Raw genomic sequence first — 20,121 nt, forward strand, 5'->3', positions numbered from 1 at the left:
TGGTGCTGGAGAAGACTCCTGAAAGTCCCTTGGATCGCAAGGGGTCCAAACAGTCAACATTTTTTTTTTTTTTTACTTTACAATACTGTATTGGTTTTGCCATACATCAACATGAATCCGCCACGGGTGTACACGTGTTTCCCATCCTGAGCCCCCTCCCACCTCCCTCCCCATACCATCCCTCTGGGTCATCCCAGTGCACCAGCCCCGAGCATCCTGTATCATGCATTGAACCTGGACTGGCAATTCATTTCACATAGGATATTATACACGTTTCAATGTCATCCTCCCAAATCATCCCACCCTCGCACTCTCCCGCAGAGTCCAAAAGACTGTTCTATACATCTGTGTCTCTTTTGCTGTCTCGCATACAGGGTTATCATTACCATCTTTCTAAATTCCATATATATGTGTTAGTATACTGTATACTATCCAGTAAATCTTAAGGGAGATTAAGCCTGAATATTCACTGGAAGGATTGATGCTGAAGCTGAAGCTCCAGTACTTTGGTCATCTGATGCAAACAGAAAACTCATTAGAAAAGTCCCTGATGCTGGGAAAGATCGAGGGCAGGCAAAGAGGGTGTCAGAGGATGAGATGGCTGAACGGCATCTCTGATGCAATGAACGTGAACTTGGGCAAACTCCGGAAGATGGTGAGGGACAGGGAGGCCTGGCGTGCTGCAGTCCATGGGGTCACAAAGAGTGGGATATGACCGGGCAACTGAACTACAAACATGGTAAAGCCATGCCTGTGATCCTTAATGGCTGTAAGACCCTGGGCAGGTTCTCAACCCCATTAAGTGGTAGTTTCCTGAGCTTTAAAATGGGGATAATAACATTTCGCTCCTAAGATTGTTGTGAAAAAACAGCATACTGAAAGCACTGAACGTGATTCCTGGATCATCATAAGCACTAAGTAGGAGCTCTTATGGTTAGAATTATAGGTACTAAACAAGGGCTACAAACATCCAGATACCACCCAAACTAGGGTTTATACTCATTTCACAACGTTACGGCGAGCCTTATAAATAGTTAAAATACTAAACAAACTGTAGACCTAACTATAGCAACCCACTTAAGATGGTTCATCACTTGCCAATTTACAAGGTGCTCAAAAGCTAGTCAATTCTCTTCCAGACAAACAGATGGCCTTTCCTCATCTTAATATAGGTAGAATGATTTTGTGAACCCAATCGGATCTGGCTTAAAAATCCAAGCATTCTTTTGTCTCTACATAAATTAATAATTCAAAACAAAATTTTTAAAGAACCAACTTCCATTTTGCTAAAAACGCGAGTCCATTAATGGATGTCTCTAAACTTAGCAAGCTCTCCAGCCGTCTTTTCGGTGGGTTTTTGTTGTCTCCCTCAAATACACACTGATGGCCAGGCCTCAGCAGCATCAGATGGAATGAGATGCAGCTAGCCAACATTCCAGGACCACCTTCTTCCTGGGCTAGATTTTAACACTGCTACAGTGGACTTTTAATCCATTAATTATCGATGAAAAAGAAAGGGATAAGAGTGCTATATTCTGACACCAATAGTTTCAAATAGCCTAATGAGACTGTTTGGAAGGCATAATAGGATGCCTTCCAAAATTGATGAGGTCAACCATTGATGGGAGTAACTGAAGAAAACATTCAGCACAGTTTGCTTCAACAGTTCTTTTCTGAACTGGCTATGAATCCTGTAACTAAAGTTCATTTGGAGTTTTTTTTATACCATGTTTACAGAGATCCTGAACCATGTAAAAGAACAGCTCCTTGTCATCAACTGCTCCATCTGTTCATCTATTCATCCATCACTCTATCCATCCATTCATCCATCACCCATCCATCCATCCAGCTGCCCCATAAATACTTACTGAATGTTTTTCCTCTCATGGAGCTTACAAAAAATGATGAGATACAATATGGAGCTATTATTCTAGAAATAACAATAAATAAAATAAATGGGGGGTGAAGGAATACAGTGCAGTACATGTGTGCAAATTTAAATAGTGGAGCACAGATGGTCTCAGTAAGTAGGCAATATTTGGGCAATGCCCTGAAGGAGGTGAGGGAATAAACCATGCATATGTCTGAAAGAAGAATGTTCCATATAGAGAAACAGCATGTGCAAAGCTGAGTGTGTACTTTGTGAGATGGAGAAATACCAAGGAGGCCTAACATAGCACAATTCCACTGGTCTATGAGACCAGAAAGCCCTGGTATTTTCCCACAACGTGTTATCCTGGGTTCCCAGGAAAACAGAGCCTGAAGAAAGGTTTAAATGCTCAAGCTTTCATGGGAGGTATAATCCATGGCAGCTAAAGTGAGGAGAAAAGAGGGAGATTCAAATACAAGGTGAGGGACTTCCCTGGTGGTCCAGTGGCTAAGACTCCACCCTCCAAAGCAGGGGGCCTGGGTTCAGTCCCTGGTCTGGGAACTAGATCCTACATGCCGCAAAGAAGAGTTCACATGCCACAACTAAAGATCCCACGTGCCACAACGAAGACTCCGAGCAGCCAAATAAATGAATCAGTATTCAATATAAGATGATGTCCTGTGATACTGGTCACTGCTTCCCAACAAACTTTCCCTCAAACTCTGAGAGAAACAGCTGCTTCTCTCAGGTGTGTCCACCAGGTACCAAGATGAAAAGAAAGAACTGTGCCCCATTACAGCCCATCAGAGAGGGAACGCATAGGGAACTTAGCTGCTGACTCCCTGCTGTCTCCTGTCTCTACACTGATCAGAGTTTGTCCCACGGGCATTAACTTCCCTGCAAGTCTACAAAGAAACCCATAAGACCTGTGCACTTTATTCTCTGTAAAAATAAAGATAAATTTCTCTTGAATACTAACAAATGACAAATAGTCTGTTGCTTCAGCCTAGGTCCCAAAGAGAAGATGATGTGTGGCAAGACTAGTGAAATAAACCTTTGTTGATATACGCCACTGAAATTTTAGAGTCAATTTTTGTTGCAGCATAACCTAGCATATCCTGATTCACACAAGGAGTCACTGCCCCATTAGCACATTAATGACATGAGGTTTTCAGTAAAGACATCTACTTAATGTTATTTAATCCAGTATTCTCAAACTATTTTGATTATTGACTATTCTTTCCACAGAGCACCTTTATATAATGGAAGTAGTTTGACAAAACACCATCTGTATAATCTTCTCCAAGGAGATTGGGCAACACACCCTACTGTGTAATAATTAAAATATTCCCAGATCTTAGCAGTTTGGGAATGAATGATGTCACATTTTTATGCCCAAACTGGACTTCCCTGGTTACGTAGTGGTAAAGAATCCATCTGCCAATGCCGGTACACTGGTTCAATCCCTCCCTGTCCATATGCCCTGGAGCAACTAAGCCGGTGAACCACAACTACTCAGCCCACGTGCCCTAGAGCCAGTGCTCCGCAAGAGAAGCCACTGCCAGGAGAAGCCCCGGCTCTCCCCAGCTAGAGAAAGCCCCTGAGCAGCAACAAAAATCCAGCACAACCAAAAGCTAACTAAATAAAATTTTAAACACACACACATTTATGCCTAAATTAAGGATTCCTAGACCAAGACCTGGAGAAGGCAATGGCAACCCACTCCAGTACTCTTACCTGGAAAATCCCATGGACGGAGGAGCCTGGTAGGCTGCAGTGAATGGGGTCGCGAAGAGTCTGATACGACTGAGTGACTTCAATTTCACTTTTCACTTTGATGCATTGGAGAAGGAAATGGCAACCCACTTCAGTGTTCTTGCGTGGCGAATCCTAGGGATGGGGGAGCCTGATGGGCTGCTGTCTATGGGGTCTCACAGAGTCGGACACGACTGAAGCGACCTCGCAGCTGTTCTGCTGCATCCCACATGCCAGCAAGGCCTCACTTGCCCAGTTTCACGACCAATGAAAGGGCCCTAATTCAGCGACAGAGAAGAAGGCATCATGCTTTACCCGATGGAGGACCTTGTCTGTCTCAAGCAAGGTCCTGGAACAACATCCCATCATGTGCAACGCAGGAGCAAGCAGGCAGGATGGACACGTTGGCAGGTATCACTGCTGGGGGCTGGGGGAAGCCAGGATTACCAACTGTATGGGAATTGACCTCAGATGATTCCTGTCAGGCAGATGCCCTGGAGAAGGAAATGGCTATGCTCGGCTGGAGAATGCCTGGCAGGCTACACTCAAAGACTGGGACCTGGCTGAACATGCACGCGTGCAGTAACGCAGGCACCCACGCACACAGGCGCCCATGAACGCACAGACTCAGGCACCCGCTTACGCACGCTGGCGGCCAAGCACGCAGCCACGCACCCACACACGCAAGCACATACGTACCCACGCACCCACGCAGGCGCTCAGGCACCCGCATATGCTCGCAGATGCCCACGCAAGCACGCATACGCACAACACACACGCACACAAGAGCACACGCATGCGCACATAAGAACCCATACTCGTGGGCACCCAAGTCTACCGTTAAGCGGAAACGGCTGATCGAGGAAAGCCGTTGAGGGGCAGACTCCTCATCAGCCGTTTGGTAAGCTATAGTTAGCTGGGCCGTGAGGCAAGGATGTGGGAAGGTTTGTCCTGCGCGTAGGGTGTAGGTGGAGTAGGCACTAGTCAGACCAGGGAAAGACAGAGAGCAAGAACACAACCATTTTGAGTGGCTTCCTCTTCCAACTGCCACTAGAAATTCCTCGATGCCCCTGGGACTTCACAGGGCAAGTATCTTACAGGTAGTTAGGAAAACGCTTGCCCATGTTCTTCTGAGCTGTGTTTGTTGTCACGTACCTATTGTACTTCGTGGTTGCCAGGTAGGCACCTATTTCTCTTTCTCTTCTATGACTTGCCATTCTCCAGCGCTCACTTTAAGGTCCTATAGCCCCAGTGCTATGTGATGGTCTCAGGAAGAGTAGGTCTGGGGAGCATAACCCTTCTCGCCCTTTTTTACTTTATCTTGAGTAATTTTCTTTTCAAGTTTTATCTCCTCTGCCCAATAATCATGTAACCCCTTCTTGGGCCCAACATGTCAGAACCTCTGATGAACAGAGCACCTTCAGCCATTAGACACTGACCCCTCCCTCTAGGGGGCCCCAGAACGCTCATCAGATGAGGCACAGGGCAGACACCAGGTTAAGAATTTGTCTTCCGTCACCCCCTATCCAGAGATCTTTCCTCTTTTGCCTCTCAGATGAAAGGGACCTTAAATCAACTCAGGTAAGGCCAGGACGGGCTTCCCTTGTGGCTCAGTGGTAAAGAATCTGCCTGCCAATGCAGGAGATGCAAGAGACACAGGTTCGATTCCTGGCTTGGAAAGATCTCCTGGAGAAGGAAATGGTAACCCACTCCAGTATTCTTGCCTGGGAAATTCCATAGGCAGAGGAGCATGGCCGGCTACAGTCCATGGGGGTCGCAGAGTCGGACACTTCTTCTCCCTTCCTCCCTCATCACTTCTCACTGGAAGTCTTTCTTTCCCACAAGGGCTTAGTGGGACTAAGGGTAAATCCAGCATGGCTTCTGCGGTGGGAGAGGTGATGAGGAGAGGGAGGGGGGAATAAATCTGATCCTGAAAATAGATTGAAATTTAAAATGCAACTAGAAATAAGACCTGGAGCAAATTCACTAAATGATTGATGAGTAAACTTAGTAATTAAGTCAACCTAGTTTCTTTGCATACGACTTTCCCCCTGAGAATAATCAGCAGAATTCTAAGAAAAGTATTTGCCAAAGTTATCTTATATTTAGTTATCCATAATTCTGTGCAGTGCACAGAGGAAGAAAAAGAAAACCTGGTAAGATGGCCAGGTTCAAGTCTTGCCTGATAATAGAGGTGAATTTTGTGGCTGTTTTGATGATAATTTTTGAGCTAGAACACAAAGTTCTTCCATGTAGAACTTACCAGAAAGAAGTTGGCTGACAGAATCTATAGTGATGAAAGGTTTTTGTAGGCATACATTTTAGGCAAAAAGAAAATAGCGCTTTCACTTGTAAAGCATTGCCTTTGTTATATTTAATGAAGTCTTTCTCTCTAAGGCAGAAGTGGGATAAACAGGCCATGGTGGATTGGGCTCTACCCCTCAAATATAAAGGGGTGGCTGATGAGTTGCTAACACAGGTGAGCAGGAGTAGTGAGAATTCCTACTGTGAGCTGGTCCACCCGCTTCCAGTGAGGACTCTGTCCTCAGAGGGGATTGCCCTTAGGCAGAGTGTCATGTGGAGTCAGTCACTTCTTAGCGCTCAGTTTCCTCATTCTTGAAGATTTCTACAAAAGAAAGCTATTTCTACACCCTTGGGAGTGCTCCAGGACATGCAAAGGGAGTCAGCCAGGGATCTTTGTTTTGATACCTGCTACCAACTGAAGTCACTCAGTCGTGTCTGACTCTTTGTGACCCATGGACTGTAGCCTATCAGGCTCCTCTGTCCATGGGATTTTCCAGGCAAGAGTGGTGGACTAGATTGCCATTTCCTTCTCCAGGGGATCTTCCCGACCCAGGAATCGAACCCAGGTCTCCTGCATTGCAGGCAGATGCTTTACCGACTGAGCCACCAGGGAAGCCCCCCCCCCCCACCAAACATACCTTCATACAACTGTCATTAGTTACCCTGCCTTTGAACTCCTGTCTGGAGGCAAACACACTGAACCCGTTCCATATACCTGACCCAGTTGAACATTTACTCTTGTTATTATTAAATCATCAGGTTGGCATTTGTGATAAAAAGCAGGAAACTGGGGGAAGAACTAGAGATAGCGGAAACTTACTCTTTGATTGCCTGGAATGACTACTTTCCTTAAATATGCATTGTTTATTTGAAAATATTTAATGAAATCTCCTAGGTAATATTTGATCACAGGTAGTACCCTTGCAAATTTTTTATTGATAGGTAGTGTACATACAGAAGAGTGCATGTAACCTAAATGTAAAGCTCACTGAACTTTCAGAACTTTAAACATGCTGTGGCCAATAAATTGAAGTCGCTCAGTCCTGTCCGACTCTTTGCGACCCCATGGACTGTAGCCTACTATGCTTCTCTGTCCATGGGATTTTCCAGGCACGAGTACTGGAGTGGGTTGCCATCCAGATCAGTAAAGAGGACTTGGGATTTCCCTAGCAGTCCAGTGTTTAGGACTCCGTGTTTCTACTGCAGGGGGCACGGTTTCAATCCCTGGTCTGGGAACTAGATCCCACAAGCCACATAGCGCAAATAAGTAAATAAATCTTTACCCACAACCCCAGAAGCCCCCTCCCCCAAATACTCATTCCAGACACAGCTTCTCCCCCTTGGGGTAACCAATAGCCTGACCCCTAATAGCAGAGATTCCTTTTGCCTGCCTCTGTACTCTATATAAATAGACACTTATAGCCTGTGCCCTTTTTTCCTGACTTCTCTCAGTCAGCATTCTGTTTGTGAGAGCCTTCCTTATTACTCTGTGTAGTGATACATTGTTTCTTCTCCTTGTTGCACAGCAGTATCAATACACTAGAATGTGTTTATCCGCTTTCCTGTTGATGGACCTTTGGGTAGTTTCCAGTTCAGTTACAAACACCCAAATTCATGTCCTTTCATCAACACATGTATGCACTGTTTTGGGATATGTGCCCAGGAATTACTGGGTCATAGGGGAAGCAGGTGTTCAGCTTTAGTAGGTATCAACTGTTAGCAAACAGTTTCTTTGTGGTTGTACCAGTTTGCACTTCCACTAGCATTGAGGAGACTACTGGTTGCTCTACAGCCTCTCCTAAAATGTACTCAGATCAGTCCCCTACCTACTAAAGTTGAAAGAAAGTTACCTACTGCCTACTAAGGGATGTGGTATTTCTAGTGGCTCAAAATCCAGATTCTGGAACTAGACTTTTTGGGTTCAAATTCCTGCTTCATCCTTTAATAGGTGTGTGACCTTAGACACCTTACTTAATTTTTCTGTGCCTCAGTTTTTTTCTTTTGTAAAATGAGGACAATAACTAGATCATCTACCTCATAGAGTTAAGGATTAAATGAGTTAATGCACGTAGAATGCTAAGGATAGTGCCTGGCACATAGACAATACTCCATAAATCTTAGATATTATTTTCATTCAAATGCATCGAAAAAAATCAGTTGCCACCAGTGCAGTAAGAGAGTTGTGTATCTTACTGTAAAAGAAATAGAACGCTTCCCACATATCCTGGGAGGCAGTCAGATAAGTGCCACAAGGGGTCTCTGTATGCAGGAGCAAGATAGCATGCATGTCTGAATCTCGGGCTATGCCAGTCACAGCTAATCCTTGGGAACTTGTATGTGCAAATTCAACTAGAATGTCAGTGCTCCAAAATATTCATAGGAGAGTATGAACCATGTACGGAGAAGGCAATGGCACCCCACTCCAGTACTCTTGCCTGGAGAATCCCATGGATGGAGGAGCCGGGAAGGCTGGTGTCCATGGGGTCGCTGAGGGTCGGACACAACTGAGTGACTTCCCTTTCACTTTTCACTTTCATGCATTGGAGAAGGAAATGGCAACCCACTCCAGTGTTCTTGCCTGGAGAATCCCAGGGACGGGGGAGCCTGGTGGGCTGCCGTCTATGGGGTTGCACAGAGTCGGACACAACTGAAGTGACCTAGCAGCAGCAGAAGCATGAACCATGTATACAATCAGTATAAACGACAGTCTGGGCTTTATTTATTTGGCCAATGAAGCCACTGACATCTCTCCTCTTTAAGTTAGCACATAACAGTTTTCGTGAATTCTTTACAAACTCTATAAACTTTTACAGTCTAGCCCTTGGCAAACTCCACTTTAGGAATTAACATAAATGTGGATTTCAGTAAATAACTATAGATTCAGTAAATATTCCACAGAGGAAAGAGAAATAGTACAGAATTATGATAGGAGAGTAGGTAGGAAGTTTAAAGACACGCAAAGCTGACACTCCAGACTCCATGAGTGAGTCATTGGCTAGAATTGGCTTTTAATGTTAAATATCAGCAAATCATGAAATACATTTTTTGTGGCCATCTTCTAGCTTTTGTTGTTGTTGTTCAGTCACTCCGTCATGTCTCTTTGCAACCCTGTGGACTGTAGCCCACCAGGCTCCTCTGTCCATGGGATTCTCCAGGCAAGAATACTGGAGTGGGTTGCCATGCCCTCCTCCAGGGGATCTTCCCCACCCAGGGATGGAACCCACATCTCCTGCATTAGCAGGTGGAATCTTTACCACTGAGCCACCAGGGAAGCCCATCTTCTATTACAGCTTGCACTGTGTTTAGCCGCTCAGTTGTGTCCAGCTCTTTGCGACCCCGTGGACTGTAGCCCTCCAGGCTCCTCTGTCCATGGAATTCTCCAGGCAAGAATACTGGAGTGGGTTACCACACTCTCCTCCAGGGGATCTTCTCAGCCCAGGGATTGAACCCAAGTCTCTGGCATCACAGGCAGATTCTTTAGCATCTGAGCCACCAGTGTAGCTTGCTGCTGCTGCTGCGAAGTCACTTCAGTCGTGTCCAACTCTGTGAGACCCCATAGACAGCAGCCCACCAGGCTCAGCCATCCGTGGGATTCCCCAGGCAGGAACACCGGAGTGGGTTGCCATTTCCTTCTCCAATGCATGCAAGTGAAAAGTGAAAGGGAAGTCGCTCAGTCATGTGCGACTCTTCGCAACCCCATGGACTGCAGCCTACCAGGCTCCTCCGTCCATGGGATTTTCCAGGCAAGAGTACTGGACTGGGTTGCCATTGCCTTCTCCACCAGTGTAGCTTAGTGGGTCGCAACTCTGGCTGCCTATTAGACTCACCTGGGGGGACTTCCCTAGTGGTCCAATGGTTGGGACTCTATGCTTCCACTGTAGACGGGGGTGGGGGAGTGACTAGGGTTTGTTCCCTGATCTGAGAACTAGTTTCCCACACACTACTCAGTGTGGTCAAAGAAAATAGAATTACCTGGGGAACTTTAAAAAATTCACATTCCCCCCAACAACAACAACAAAAAATGCTCAGCTCTTCACCTAGAAATGTCAATGACATTTCTTTGTCAGCAGGGCCCAGAATTTTTTTTTCTCAAGGTCTCCAAGTGATTCCAATGGGCAGCCAGAGACGGGAAATATTTCCTTCTGAGTGTCACTGCAACAATCCTGGCGCTGCTGTCTGAATGCTTGTCTCTTGCAGTGGGGTCACAGCGAGGATCCTGAGTAGTTTCTGTGGAGCCTGTCTGGTTTAGTCAAGAAAAGCTCAAAACACTAGCTCAACGGGTTTTTATCTGGTACATTTTCTCTCCTACCTATCACTTCAGAATATTCCAATCTATCTTAAGCCTTCCTGTGGTTTCTAAAGCACAATACTTTCTGAACTGAAGACTTACCATTTCCAATCTCATGGGCTATGATTTAATCTAGAGCAGAACTAAACAGAACTTAAGTATCCCAATTAGTAATTGGATTGAAAAGTCTCGGGAAAGTGCCCTTCATAAAAGAGTGAACTTGTGCTTTATGTGATGGTTGTTGCTATCACCTGTGGTTTCAACTGCAGGAAAAATAGGAAAAAGCCATGGAATAATCATTGTATTGGGTTGGCCAAAATGTTCATTCTGGTTTTTCCATGAAATGTCACAAGAACCCAAATGAACTTTTTGGCCAATGCAATATTTGCATGTGAATTTGAGTTTCTGGCTCAGCCACTTGTTAGCTATGAGTCCTTGCCTTCTCTGAGCAGATGTTTCATGAAAGATGGAAGCATTAGCAGATCTCAGAAGGAAATTTTATAGATTAAAGGAGCTAATGTTAGTGGTGCTTGGCAAGGAGTGAGTCCCAAGTAAATGGCAGTTACCCTAGTGTGTTATTCAGCTAATGCTATAATGCTGCTCCATAGCAAACACCCCACCCCTAAATCTTAGTGGTTGACTAAGACACCATTGACGTTCTTACTCGTGTCTGTGGGTCACTTATGGCAGCTCTGCTTAAGGTTGTGAATCAGACTGAGGTCTGTTCATATGTGTCTCATTTTGCAGTCAGCAGCTTCCTGGGGTATGCACTTCTCATGGCAGATGACAGAAATACAAGAAGAACTTGGCAGAAATTTGCAATGCCCTTTAATATCTCAGCGCAGAACTCATTAATGATCACTTGTGCCCATTTTCCCTTAGCCCGAGCAAGTCATATGGCGAATTTCAAGGTCAATGGGCTGGAGAAGTATAATCTACCTAGTGAAACTATGGCACAATACAGAGAATAGAAGGAGAAATTTCGAACAAATAATACATTCTTCCACACTTCCTTTCTGCATGGTGTCAACAGAGGAGAAACGAAGGGTGGGTAAGGAGGGAAGAAAGAAATAGTTGGATCCCTTAGGAACTCTACCTTGTGCCTCATTTGTAAGCACTTGTCTGGCCTCCTTTGTAGAACTGGTCCAGCACTCGTTGCAGGCACAGAAAAGCAGTTCTGTGGGCATGGCAGCTTTCTGGATCCTCCCCCACTCCAGGTATTTGTGATGAGAGACACACTACTCAGAGACAGTCTAGAATTCACCAGAAGCCTTCTTACATTCTGCTTGCAGGAACACGTCTAATTTTATTTAGGAAGACAAACAGAAGCAAGAGCTGGTGAAATTCAGCAAAACAGACTATACTATATACCAGGTGTCAAAATAACCAGATCTTTGTCTAAATTCAACCCCTTCTCTTTACCCTTTCAACAACTTTTTAATGTATGGGCGCTGTCTCTTATGATTTGCTCCAAATGACATCATCTCTTCTCCAGTATATAATAAAGTGAATTGGTCAGTCGCGTCCGACTCCAGGGAGCCTACCAGGCTCCTCCGTCCATGGGATTCTCCAGGCAAGAGTACTGGAGTGGGTTTCGATTTCCTTCTCCAGGGGATCTTCCCGGCCCAGGGATTGAACCCGGGTCTCCCACATTGCAGGCAGACGCTTTAACCTCTGAGCCACCAGGGAAGACCCCAGTATATAATGGTGGTAGACTAAGAGTCCTTCATTTGAATTCTAATATTTCATTTGTATTTCAAATCTAGGTGAATAGGCAGCCCCACCTCTATTTAACCAGAGGGTTCTGGCCAAGTATGTAGTGTGGTTGTAGACAGTTACCAGATACACCCTCATAATTCACTAATTTCAGGAGGAGTATAGTGAATTAATCAAAGGTGCTTAACTGTCATAACTGAGGATCACTCATAAAGTATCTCAAGATATCAACCTGTATGAAAGTCATCTCCCTAAAGATCTTTGTTGAAGGATATTTAGCAATGATCAGAGGATGGCAGGCAGAGCTGGGCTCTGTTACAATCTCAGAAGGGTTACACAACCACCCTTCTCTGGGTGTGGTCCCTGGACCTCCAACATCAGAATCATCATGACTGTTTGTTAAAAATGCAGAGTCACAGGCAACCCCCAGACTTAATGAATTGGAATTTCTGGGTGCAGGACCTAAGAATTTCCACTTCTGTATACATCAAGGCTTTTGTATAACCTCAAATATAGACAAAGTTCTCATACATCTTTGATTCCAAGTATCAGTTATGGAAAATGTAAAGTTTTTCTAATGCCAAGTTAGTCATTCTCGCTGTTAAACGAAAAGGATCTCTTTCATTATTACTATTACTGAAGGTTTTTTTAAAAGACTAAATTTGTTGAAACTTTCAGCCAGGGTACTACTGTAATAAGATTTCTTTTGCCCCCTTCGCTTTTTTTTTTTTTAACATAATTTGAACATTTGAAACTATTTTTCATTAAAACTATTTCAGTAATAACCATTTTCCTATCATTTTCTCAAATACCAATGGCCTACAAAACAAACTTGTATAAACATTTTTAGATGAAAGATGCAAGTTAAGAGACACAATTATTGGGAAGGACAGGAGATTTTATTCGTGTGTTACATTTAACACATTTTCCCCCTAATGAATAGATGATAAACTGCCTTTTGATGGTGTTTTAGGTAAAAGGACTGTCTTCGGTGAAAGTGGTGTAACCACCTAAATAAGGATTATCTTTCATCTTCCACTTAGTAAGTATATTTTAATATATTTAATCTGTGTGCGTGGGATAATAAAAAGCATCAACTGCTTCAATAAGTGAATTAAACAAAAAGACAGTTTTGAGAGCTGAGAGAAGTATAAAAAACATCAACCAAGAACAAGTCTAATGGACTCCTCCCTCCCTTTTCTACCTTCTTTCACCTCCTATTATTACATGTAAGTGTAAAGGGGTTCATCTTAATGGATTCCTGCTTCCAACTATGTGGAAAGTGAATTGGAATCATTTGGAATATTCTGAAAGCTTACTGTAATCATGAACACAGAGATGTAAAAAGATGTTGAAACATCTGTTTTCCAGATCAAGACTATCACCCAGATAGTTGGGGGAAAAAAGTCTTCCATTATCTCGCCTTTAATCCAATTAGCAAATACATGTCATTCTAAAAGATTCTGGTAACCATTGCTCAGAGGGAGAACAATCCAGAAAAGAAACACAAAAAGGATATTTTCAGCACCATGAAATTTAAGGACTAACAGAACTATGGTAAGAAAGATAATGATAAAGCTCATGCATTTAAGACTTTTATGTGGTTGGGCTCAGAGTTTTTTTATTTTATGACAAGTAAATAGTTCAGTAACAAGAAGAAAACAATATTACCTTCAAAGATTTTCAACAGAAAAAATATTTCCCTGTGAAAATACCAAGCTCTTTCCTGACCAACAGGATTGGAATGTCAAGGCTTCAAATGCATTCACCGAGCATTTATTTCTATTTTGAATTTCCCTAAACTGTTTGCCTCAACATATCCTCCCAACATTTTTGAGAGAGGTCAAGGGTTTAAGAGGCCCTGGGCTTTAAGCTAACAATTCTGGTTCACAAACATATCTCATGTCAAAGGTTGAGTGTGCTATAGAAAGTGAAGTTGCTCAGTCATATCTGACTCTTTGCAACCCCGTGGACTGAAGCCCACCAGGCTCCTCCGTCCATGGGATTCTCCAGGCAAGAATACTGGAGTGGGTTGCCATTCCCTTCTCCAGGAGATCTTCCTGACCCAGGGATTGAACCCGGGTCTCCTGCACTGTAGGCAGACGCTTTACCGTCTGAGCCACCAGGGAAGTCTTGAGTGTGCCATAGCTGAACATAAAATGGCCACATCTGTTCAGCTGCCTGGTGATTTTACTTGCAGTATCCAGCACATTGGGCTATTACAGTGCTCCTGCAGTAAAAGGTCTCATTGTAACCTGATTCTATTTTCTTTTATTGAGAATCAGTTTTGTGTTTGGTTCGCAGCTATTCATAACTAAACTTTGAGTTTCTCCACCAGAGTCTTGATGCCTGTTTCCAAAACAAATACTGTGCCTTAAAATTGGCCTACACAGATATTTTCCTTAATTGAAGAGTGAAAGATTTTTACCCCAATTTATTCATTTTTGTTTCTGTATTGTTTTAATGTATCTGACATGTGTGATCTTATGCATATATACACCATATCTCTCCCCACAATCCTCAGGCATGTCACATCTTCAGACTTCTACTAATGTGCTTGGCATATTTTCAGGCCAAGGTGAACTCTGAATTTGCATACTCAAGACTTCCCAGAAACTCTCAGCTGCTCTGATGTCCTTACTTCTTTACCCTCGCCTCTGTATTGCTCTGGGTATCATTGGGTCCATGAAGTTATCTGCATTTGATTAACTGAGTGGAAGAGGAGATAGGCCTCTGAAGGAGGATCTCAAATACATGAAGTTCATCTCTATTCTTTGTATTTCAGATGCATGATATTTGTAAATCACTTATTTCTAGTTGCACATGTGATAGAAGCTTTGCTTCCTCCATATACACAAACACATTGTCACATATTATATCATGATGATAGAAATAATTGCAAAGGTAAAGTAAATGATGGCAGTGGTTACATTGTAAACAACTTAGTCAGAGCAGGTCTTTGTTATGAGAGAATATGTAAGGAAAGGGTTTATTGAAGTATGAGAGAGAGTCGTATTGAAATCAGGGCTACCATTCCATGTAAGAAGACCAGGTATGTATGCCCAAAGGCATAAGTGGTTTCAACCTATTCATACTGAGGATAATTTGGGGGCACAGGAATGAAAAAGCAGGATAGACGGTGAATCATACAAGTATCTTGGTAGAAAATGTCTCAGATCATCCTTTCGTTTGGTAAACTAATAAAAATCATTACACACATAAAGATGGAATTTGTCATGTGATATGGATGAGTAAAGTGCTTAAAATGATCACAAAATGTTCTTTTCACCAGGCCATCAAGCTCTTTCCCTTGTTTTTTCACATTTTCTTTTGTGTCCTTTAGTAACTTGGTTTTGGACTGTACTTGATTTATATCCTGTTAGTATCATGTACGCAGAAGGCAATGGCACCCCAGTCCAGTACTCTTGCCTGGAGAATCCCATGGACAGAGGAGCCTGGTAGGCTGCAGTCCATGGGGTCGCGAAGGGTCGGACATGAATGAGCGACTTCACTTTCACTTTTCACTTTCATGCATTAGAGAAGGAAATGGCAACCCACTCCAGTGTTTTATCCTGGAGAATCCCAGGGATGGCGAGGCCTGGCGGGCTGCCTCTATAGGGTGGCACAGAGTCAGACACGACTGAAGCGACTTAGCAGCAGTAGCATTCATTTTTGTAAAGGCCACTGCTTGAAGTACTCTGGACTTGTGTGTGCAGTTGTGACTGCAATAAAGAGGGCACAATTCCTAGCATATATGATAGACTCCAGATCAATATTTGCTGAATGAATGAAAAAAAATAGTGGCTTTAGACTGAATTATGGTGGCAGATTTGCACATGCACACACACACACATTTTTTTTTTTTTTTACCATTATGGGGATGAACCGGAATTATTTAAGATGTAAAGCTTAGTTCTGGAAAAGGGAATGTCAACCCACTCCAATATTCTTGCCTGGAGGGTATAGTCCATGGAGTTGCAAAGAGCTGGACACAACTGTGTGACTGAGCACCTCACTAAACTGGGGGGCGTGTGCAGAAAAAAGATTTAAAGCTTAGTTCTAAATAGGGATGCCTCTATTGATATTTGACTATTACGAACCCCACCCCCCATAGGGTTCTCTGAATCTGAACTGGAGTACCTTTCCCTGTCCTTGCAGTGAGCTGCAGATACTTGATCTCTCCAGTGGAGACTGCCAAACTTTGTGGGCAGAAACCTGGTCTTATATCATCTTTGAAGTTCTCACTGCACCTAATCTAGGGCATACCCAAAGAGAAAGTACTATTAGTACCCCCATTTTCAGATGAGGAAACTGAGGTTAAGCAACTGAAGTCATCTTAAGTCAGATAGTTAGTGGTGAAGACAGTGCTAGTGTCTGATCCCTGGCAGTGTGATGCCTGAGGCTCCTCTGCCTAGAGTAATGCATCAGAAAGGTAGCTGCTACCCTTTTTCCCCCAAAATAATAAGGTAAGTAGTCAACTATGAAATTACAACTCAAAGAATAAGAGTAACAAAACAACTAAGTGTTCTAGACCTGCCAAGACATTGGAGTAACTTAGATAGAAATTATGAAACCGTATTATTTCTGTCCTGGGTATTTACTCAACAAGATCCTGGCAAATAAATCCAATTCAGGAGAGACATTCAGGGGAATCATTTGCTTTTCCCTCTCTGTAGACACTACATCGTTCAAGTGACGAGGAAGACCTAAAAGGGAACCTGTTGTGTGAAATTAGTAGTATGGATCAAACAGAGTGTGGCCAGTCCTCTGGAATTGTCTGAAACTCTCCAGTGAGAAGCAAAGGGAACTTTTCTCTAGTATGGTGATCCTCTCACAGCTGATGACCCATCCTCTGTCTCTCTTCCTTTTGGCCAGTTTGCTTCTTGAAGCTAGGCAAAACATCCTTAAAGAAATGGGCATCCTCTGCCTCTCTACTTTCAATTATCAGTAGTTTGGGAAGCTTTGTGGAGTCTGTAGGACATGGGCCAGTTAGGAGAGAATCAGAGGGATGGGGGCAGTGGTGAGGGAAGAGACATACACAGGGAGACAGTGAGACATGGAGAGACGCGAAATGACACTGAAAGTCCTTGAGAATGTACTGACTTTAGAAAGCCTTTTTAAAAACCAATCACTAATTCAATATGGTGAATTACCTTAAAGTAGTTTGTAGAGTGTTTCCTGGGAACTGGAGGTCACTTCAAAGGAAATAAATAAACCACAGCTAATGTGCTGATGTTTTAAAGAGAAAAGGCAATTGCTAAAAATGACCGTCCAATTTCCATTACTTACTACAGTCATTAGAAACAAGGAATATGTATATTGATCTGAAGTGGTTCAAACAGTATTTTCTTTGTTCAAACCAATTTAGCTGGAGGAAAAGTCAAGAGTTTGCCTTGTGTGGGGGCGGTGGGGGGGCATTGTGGACAGAAAAGAGATTATTTAAATAAAGAACTGTTGTTTTTCTATCCTAGGGCCACTGACCTAAGAAAAATAACTGGGTTTCTATTAAAGCAAAGCAATTTTTGCCCCTGATCAAGCAATTTTTGCCCCTGATCACTATTGGTTTAACTCTAGGCCCTCGAGACTCAAAGTAGGTTTGGAATTAGCAATATCAGTACAATCTGGGCATACATTAGAAAGGTAGACTCTCTGGCCCTACCCCAGTCCTAACTGAATCATAATCTAGTTAATCATAATCATAATCATGAAACGATTCATATGCACATTGTTTGAGAAGTACTAGTCTAGACAAACATGAATGGTTATTTAAACATTTGATAGACAAAAGAGATGGTTAAATAAAGGAGGAAATACTATCTGATAAAAGCACTTTTGTCCAAAGATTTGTTGGTGTTGATAAACTTGCTCCTATCCACTTAAGCCAGGTTTGAGTTAAAAACTTAATAGGCCCATTCTGAAATGACTTTTACCAGCTCCAGTGTCCTCATGGTTGCCTGAGCTCCCACAAATGGTTGCTGACTTTGTTTGTGTCCCCAGGTGAGCAGAAATGAGTGAACAAGCAGAAAAGAGTGAACAAGCAGAAAAGAGTGAACAAGCAGAAAAGAGCAGTTCCGTGCGAGAGAGACCTGCACGTCAAAGTTCTCCTGAGAAACCAAGTGAGAAGGAACTGAAGCAAATGAAACGGTTGGATCGGCAGTTAAAACGGTTGTCACTTCAAAATCCCGGGCCTCAGGTAGCCAACTTTAATCCTAAAGTAAGGCAGCAGATCAAGAAAGGGCAAATGGCAAAGAAAAATGAGTCTGTTCCTGAAAAACGTGAAGTCAACAAGTATGACGAAAAGGGCAGGCTCACCTTCAATGAGGCTGACCTGTGTGACTGCCTTGATAAAGACTGCATGGGTTGCTTCTACCCGTGCCCCAAGTGTAACTCCACCAAGTGTGGGCCCACTTGCCGCTGCAACCGCCGCTGGGCCTACGACACCATAGTCGATGAGAATGGGGAGGTCATCAGCAAGATGCCATTCGACCTCTCCGACTAGGTGCAGCCCTCCGGGCTGATCAATTTTCTCTGCTTGGCAGTTAAACCAGCCTCTTTCTCCTGGGTGAATTTTAGGACTGGGGGAAAAAAGTTTTAAAAATATAGTTTAGACTAGTGTTCTCTGAAGCCGGTAAAGCGTCTGCCTGCAATGCAGGAGACCTGGGTTCGATTCCTGGGTTGGGAAGATCCGCTGGAGAAGGAAATGGCAATCCACTCCAGCACTCTTGCCTGGAAAGTCCCATGGACGGAGGAGCCTGATAGGCTACAGTCCATGGGGTTGCAAAGAGTCAGACACAACTGAGCCACTTCACTTTCACTTTCTCTAACCTTCCTGCTGTGATGACTCCGATTCCTCCTCTGGTAACCAGCAACTCCATTGCTACTCTGCTCTCAGATTAAAAATCCCTTTCCTCTTTGCTGGTACCTTAGGAGATGGAGTTTTAGGATTTTTAGAATTCTGTAGCTGAGAGCTTGTCTTGACATAGAACATATGTTTATAATAGCTAGTTACCATTAGGATCTTACACTTTATCAATTCTAAATCAGAACTGCTATTTGGATTGACTTGGCACTGCATACTCATAGTCTCATTTTTTAGTGTTACTGTTTTAACAATATTAAAATGAAATTTGTTTCTTTTTAAAAAAAAAAACCTTTAATAGGCCCTATGGCCATGTGGCCCAACATATGAGCACAAAAGCAGAGATTCAATTTAATTGATATCCAAAATGCCAAAAGGAAGCAGACTTCAAAGGACAAATTTTAATCTAAATGTTACATAGAAATGATTTTAAAGCATTTTTTTGGTGGCTAAGGTTACCAGCCACACAGAACTGACCAAGGCATTTTGATATCCAAAATGCCAACTGGAAGCAGACTTCAAAGGACAAATTTTAATCTAAATGCTACATAGAAATGATTTTAAAGCATTTTTTTGGTGGCTAAGGTTACCAGCCATACAGAACTGACCAAAATTCCTAAGGCCTAAGTTGCATTTGGTCTTGGAGGTACAGGATTTAAGGAAATTTAGCTAGAGTTTCTGCTGACCTCAGTGAAGATACCATCTCAGAAGACTGTTGTGAAACATCTGGGCCGGGTTTGGCAGCTATTGCGCAAAACTGTTTTTAGGGAAAAATCGCTATGAAAATGTTCACACCCACAGCGTCATCGGGAAAGTTTCTCTTCAGTCATCTTTGATATCAAGTTTTATTCAAATGATCTGTAAGGAGAAAATTGCTTTTCCCACTTTTCCATGTTTACTTCTCATGAACATTTAATTGCTTCTTCTGAAGCTTTGGATTCGGCACAAAGAGACTTTCCACTGAACACAGTTGTGCAGGCACTGGCTGAGGCTGCAGACGTAATGGGCTAAAAATAGACCAGAGGCCCCTATCTCCATCCCACCAAATGGCTATGTATGTTTACCCACTAGAAAATATTCACCTGAGACCACTTTTGCCTCTGACTAACTCCCCCGAAATCTGTGTGGCAAATTCATTAATAAAAATTATTAACTATTCATTAATAATTAGTATTAATTAATTAATAAAAATTAATTTTCCTTACTTTGATTTTTTTGTGTGTGAGAAAGTGTGTATGTTTTAGACCCAAGAGAAAAAAATACAACTTTTTTCCCCCTTCCCTAAAGCAAATCCATATTTTGTTCTTTGGCAAATACCAATCACTTTCC

The 20,121-nt window shown here is 43.0% G+C and overlaps 1 protein-coding gene across 1 annotated transcript; it reads left to right on the forward strand.

Moving 5' to 3' along the window:
* Positions 1 to 4,424: 4,424 nt before the first annotated feature.
* On the forward strand, positions 4,425 to 18,432 carry LOC129638983 (ARL14 effector protein-like). Its single transcript, XM_055563767.1, has 3 exons — positions 4,425 to 4,526; positions 12,907 to 12,975; positions 17,931 to 18,432. Exon 3 carries the CDS (start codon positions 17,941 to 17,943, stop codon positions 18,430 to 18,432), a length of 492 nt encoding a protein of 163 aa, XP_055419742.1. The 5' UTR covers positions 4,425 to 4,526; positions 12,907 to 12,975; positions 17,931 to 17,940.
* The last annotated feature ends 1,689 nt before the right edge of the window (positions 18,433 to 20,121 follow it).

The sequence above is a fragment of the Bubalus kerabau genome, chromosome X, assembly GCF_029407905.1.
Source record: "Bubalus kerabau isolate K-KA32 ecotype Philippines breed swamp buffalo chromosome X, PCC_UOA_SB_1v2, whole genome shotgun sequence".
In the NCBI taxonomy this organism is placed as follows: domain Eukaryota; kingdom Metazoa; phylum Chordata; class Mammalia; order Artiodactyla; family Bovidae; genus Bubalus; species Bubalus kerabau.

What these genes read in the sequence shown, in the direction of transcription:
- LOC129638983 (XM_055563767.1), top strand. Translation starts at nt 17,941, where the DNA reads ATGAGTGAACAAGCAGAAAAGAGTGAACAAGCAGAAAAGAGTGAACAA.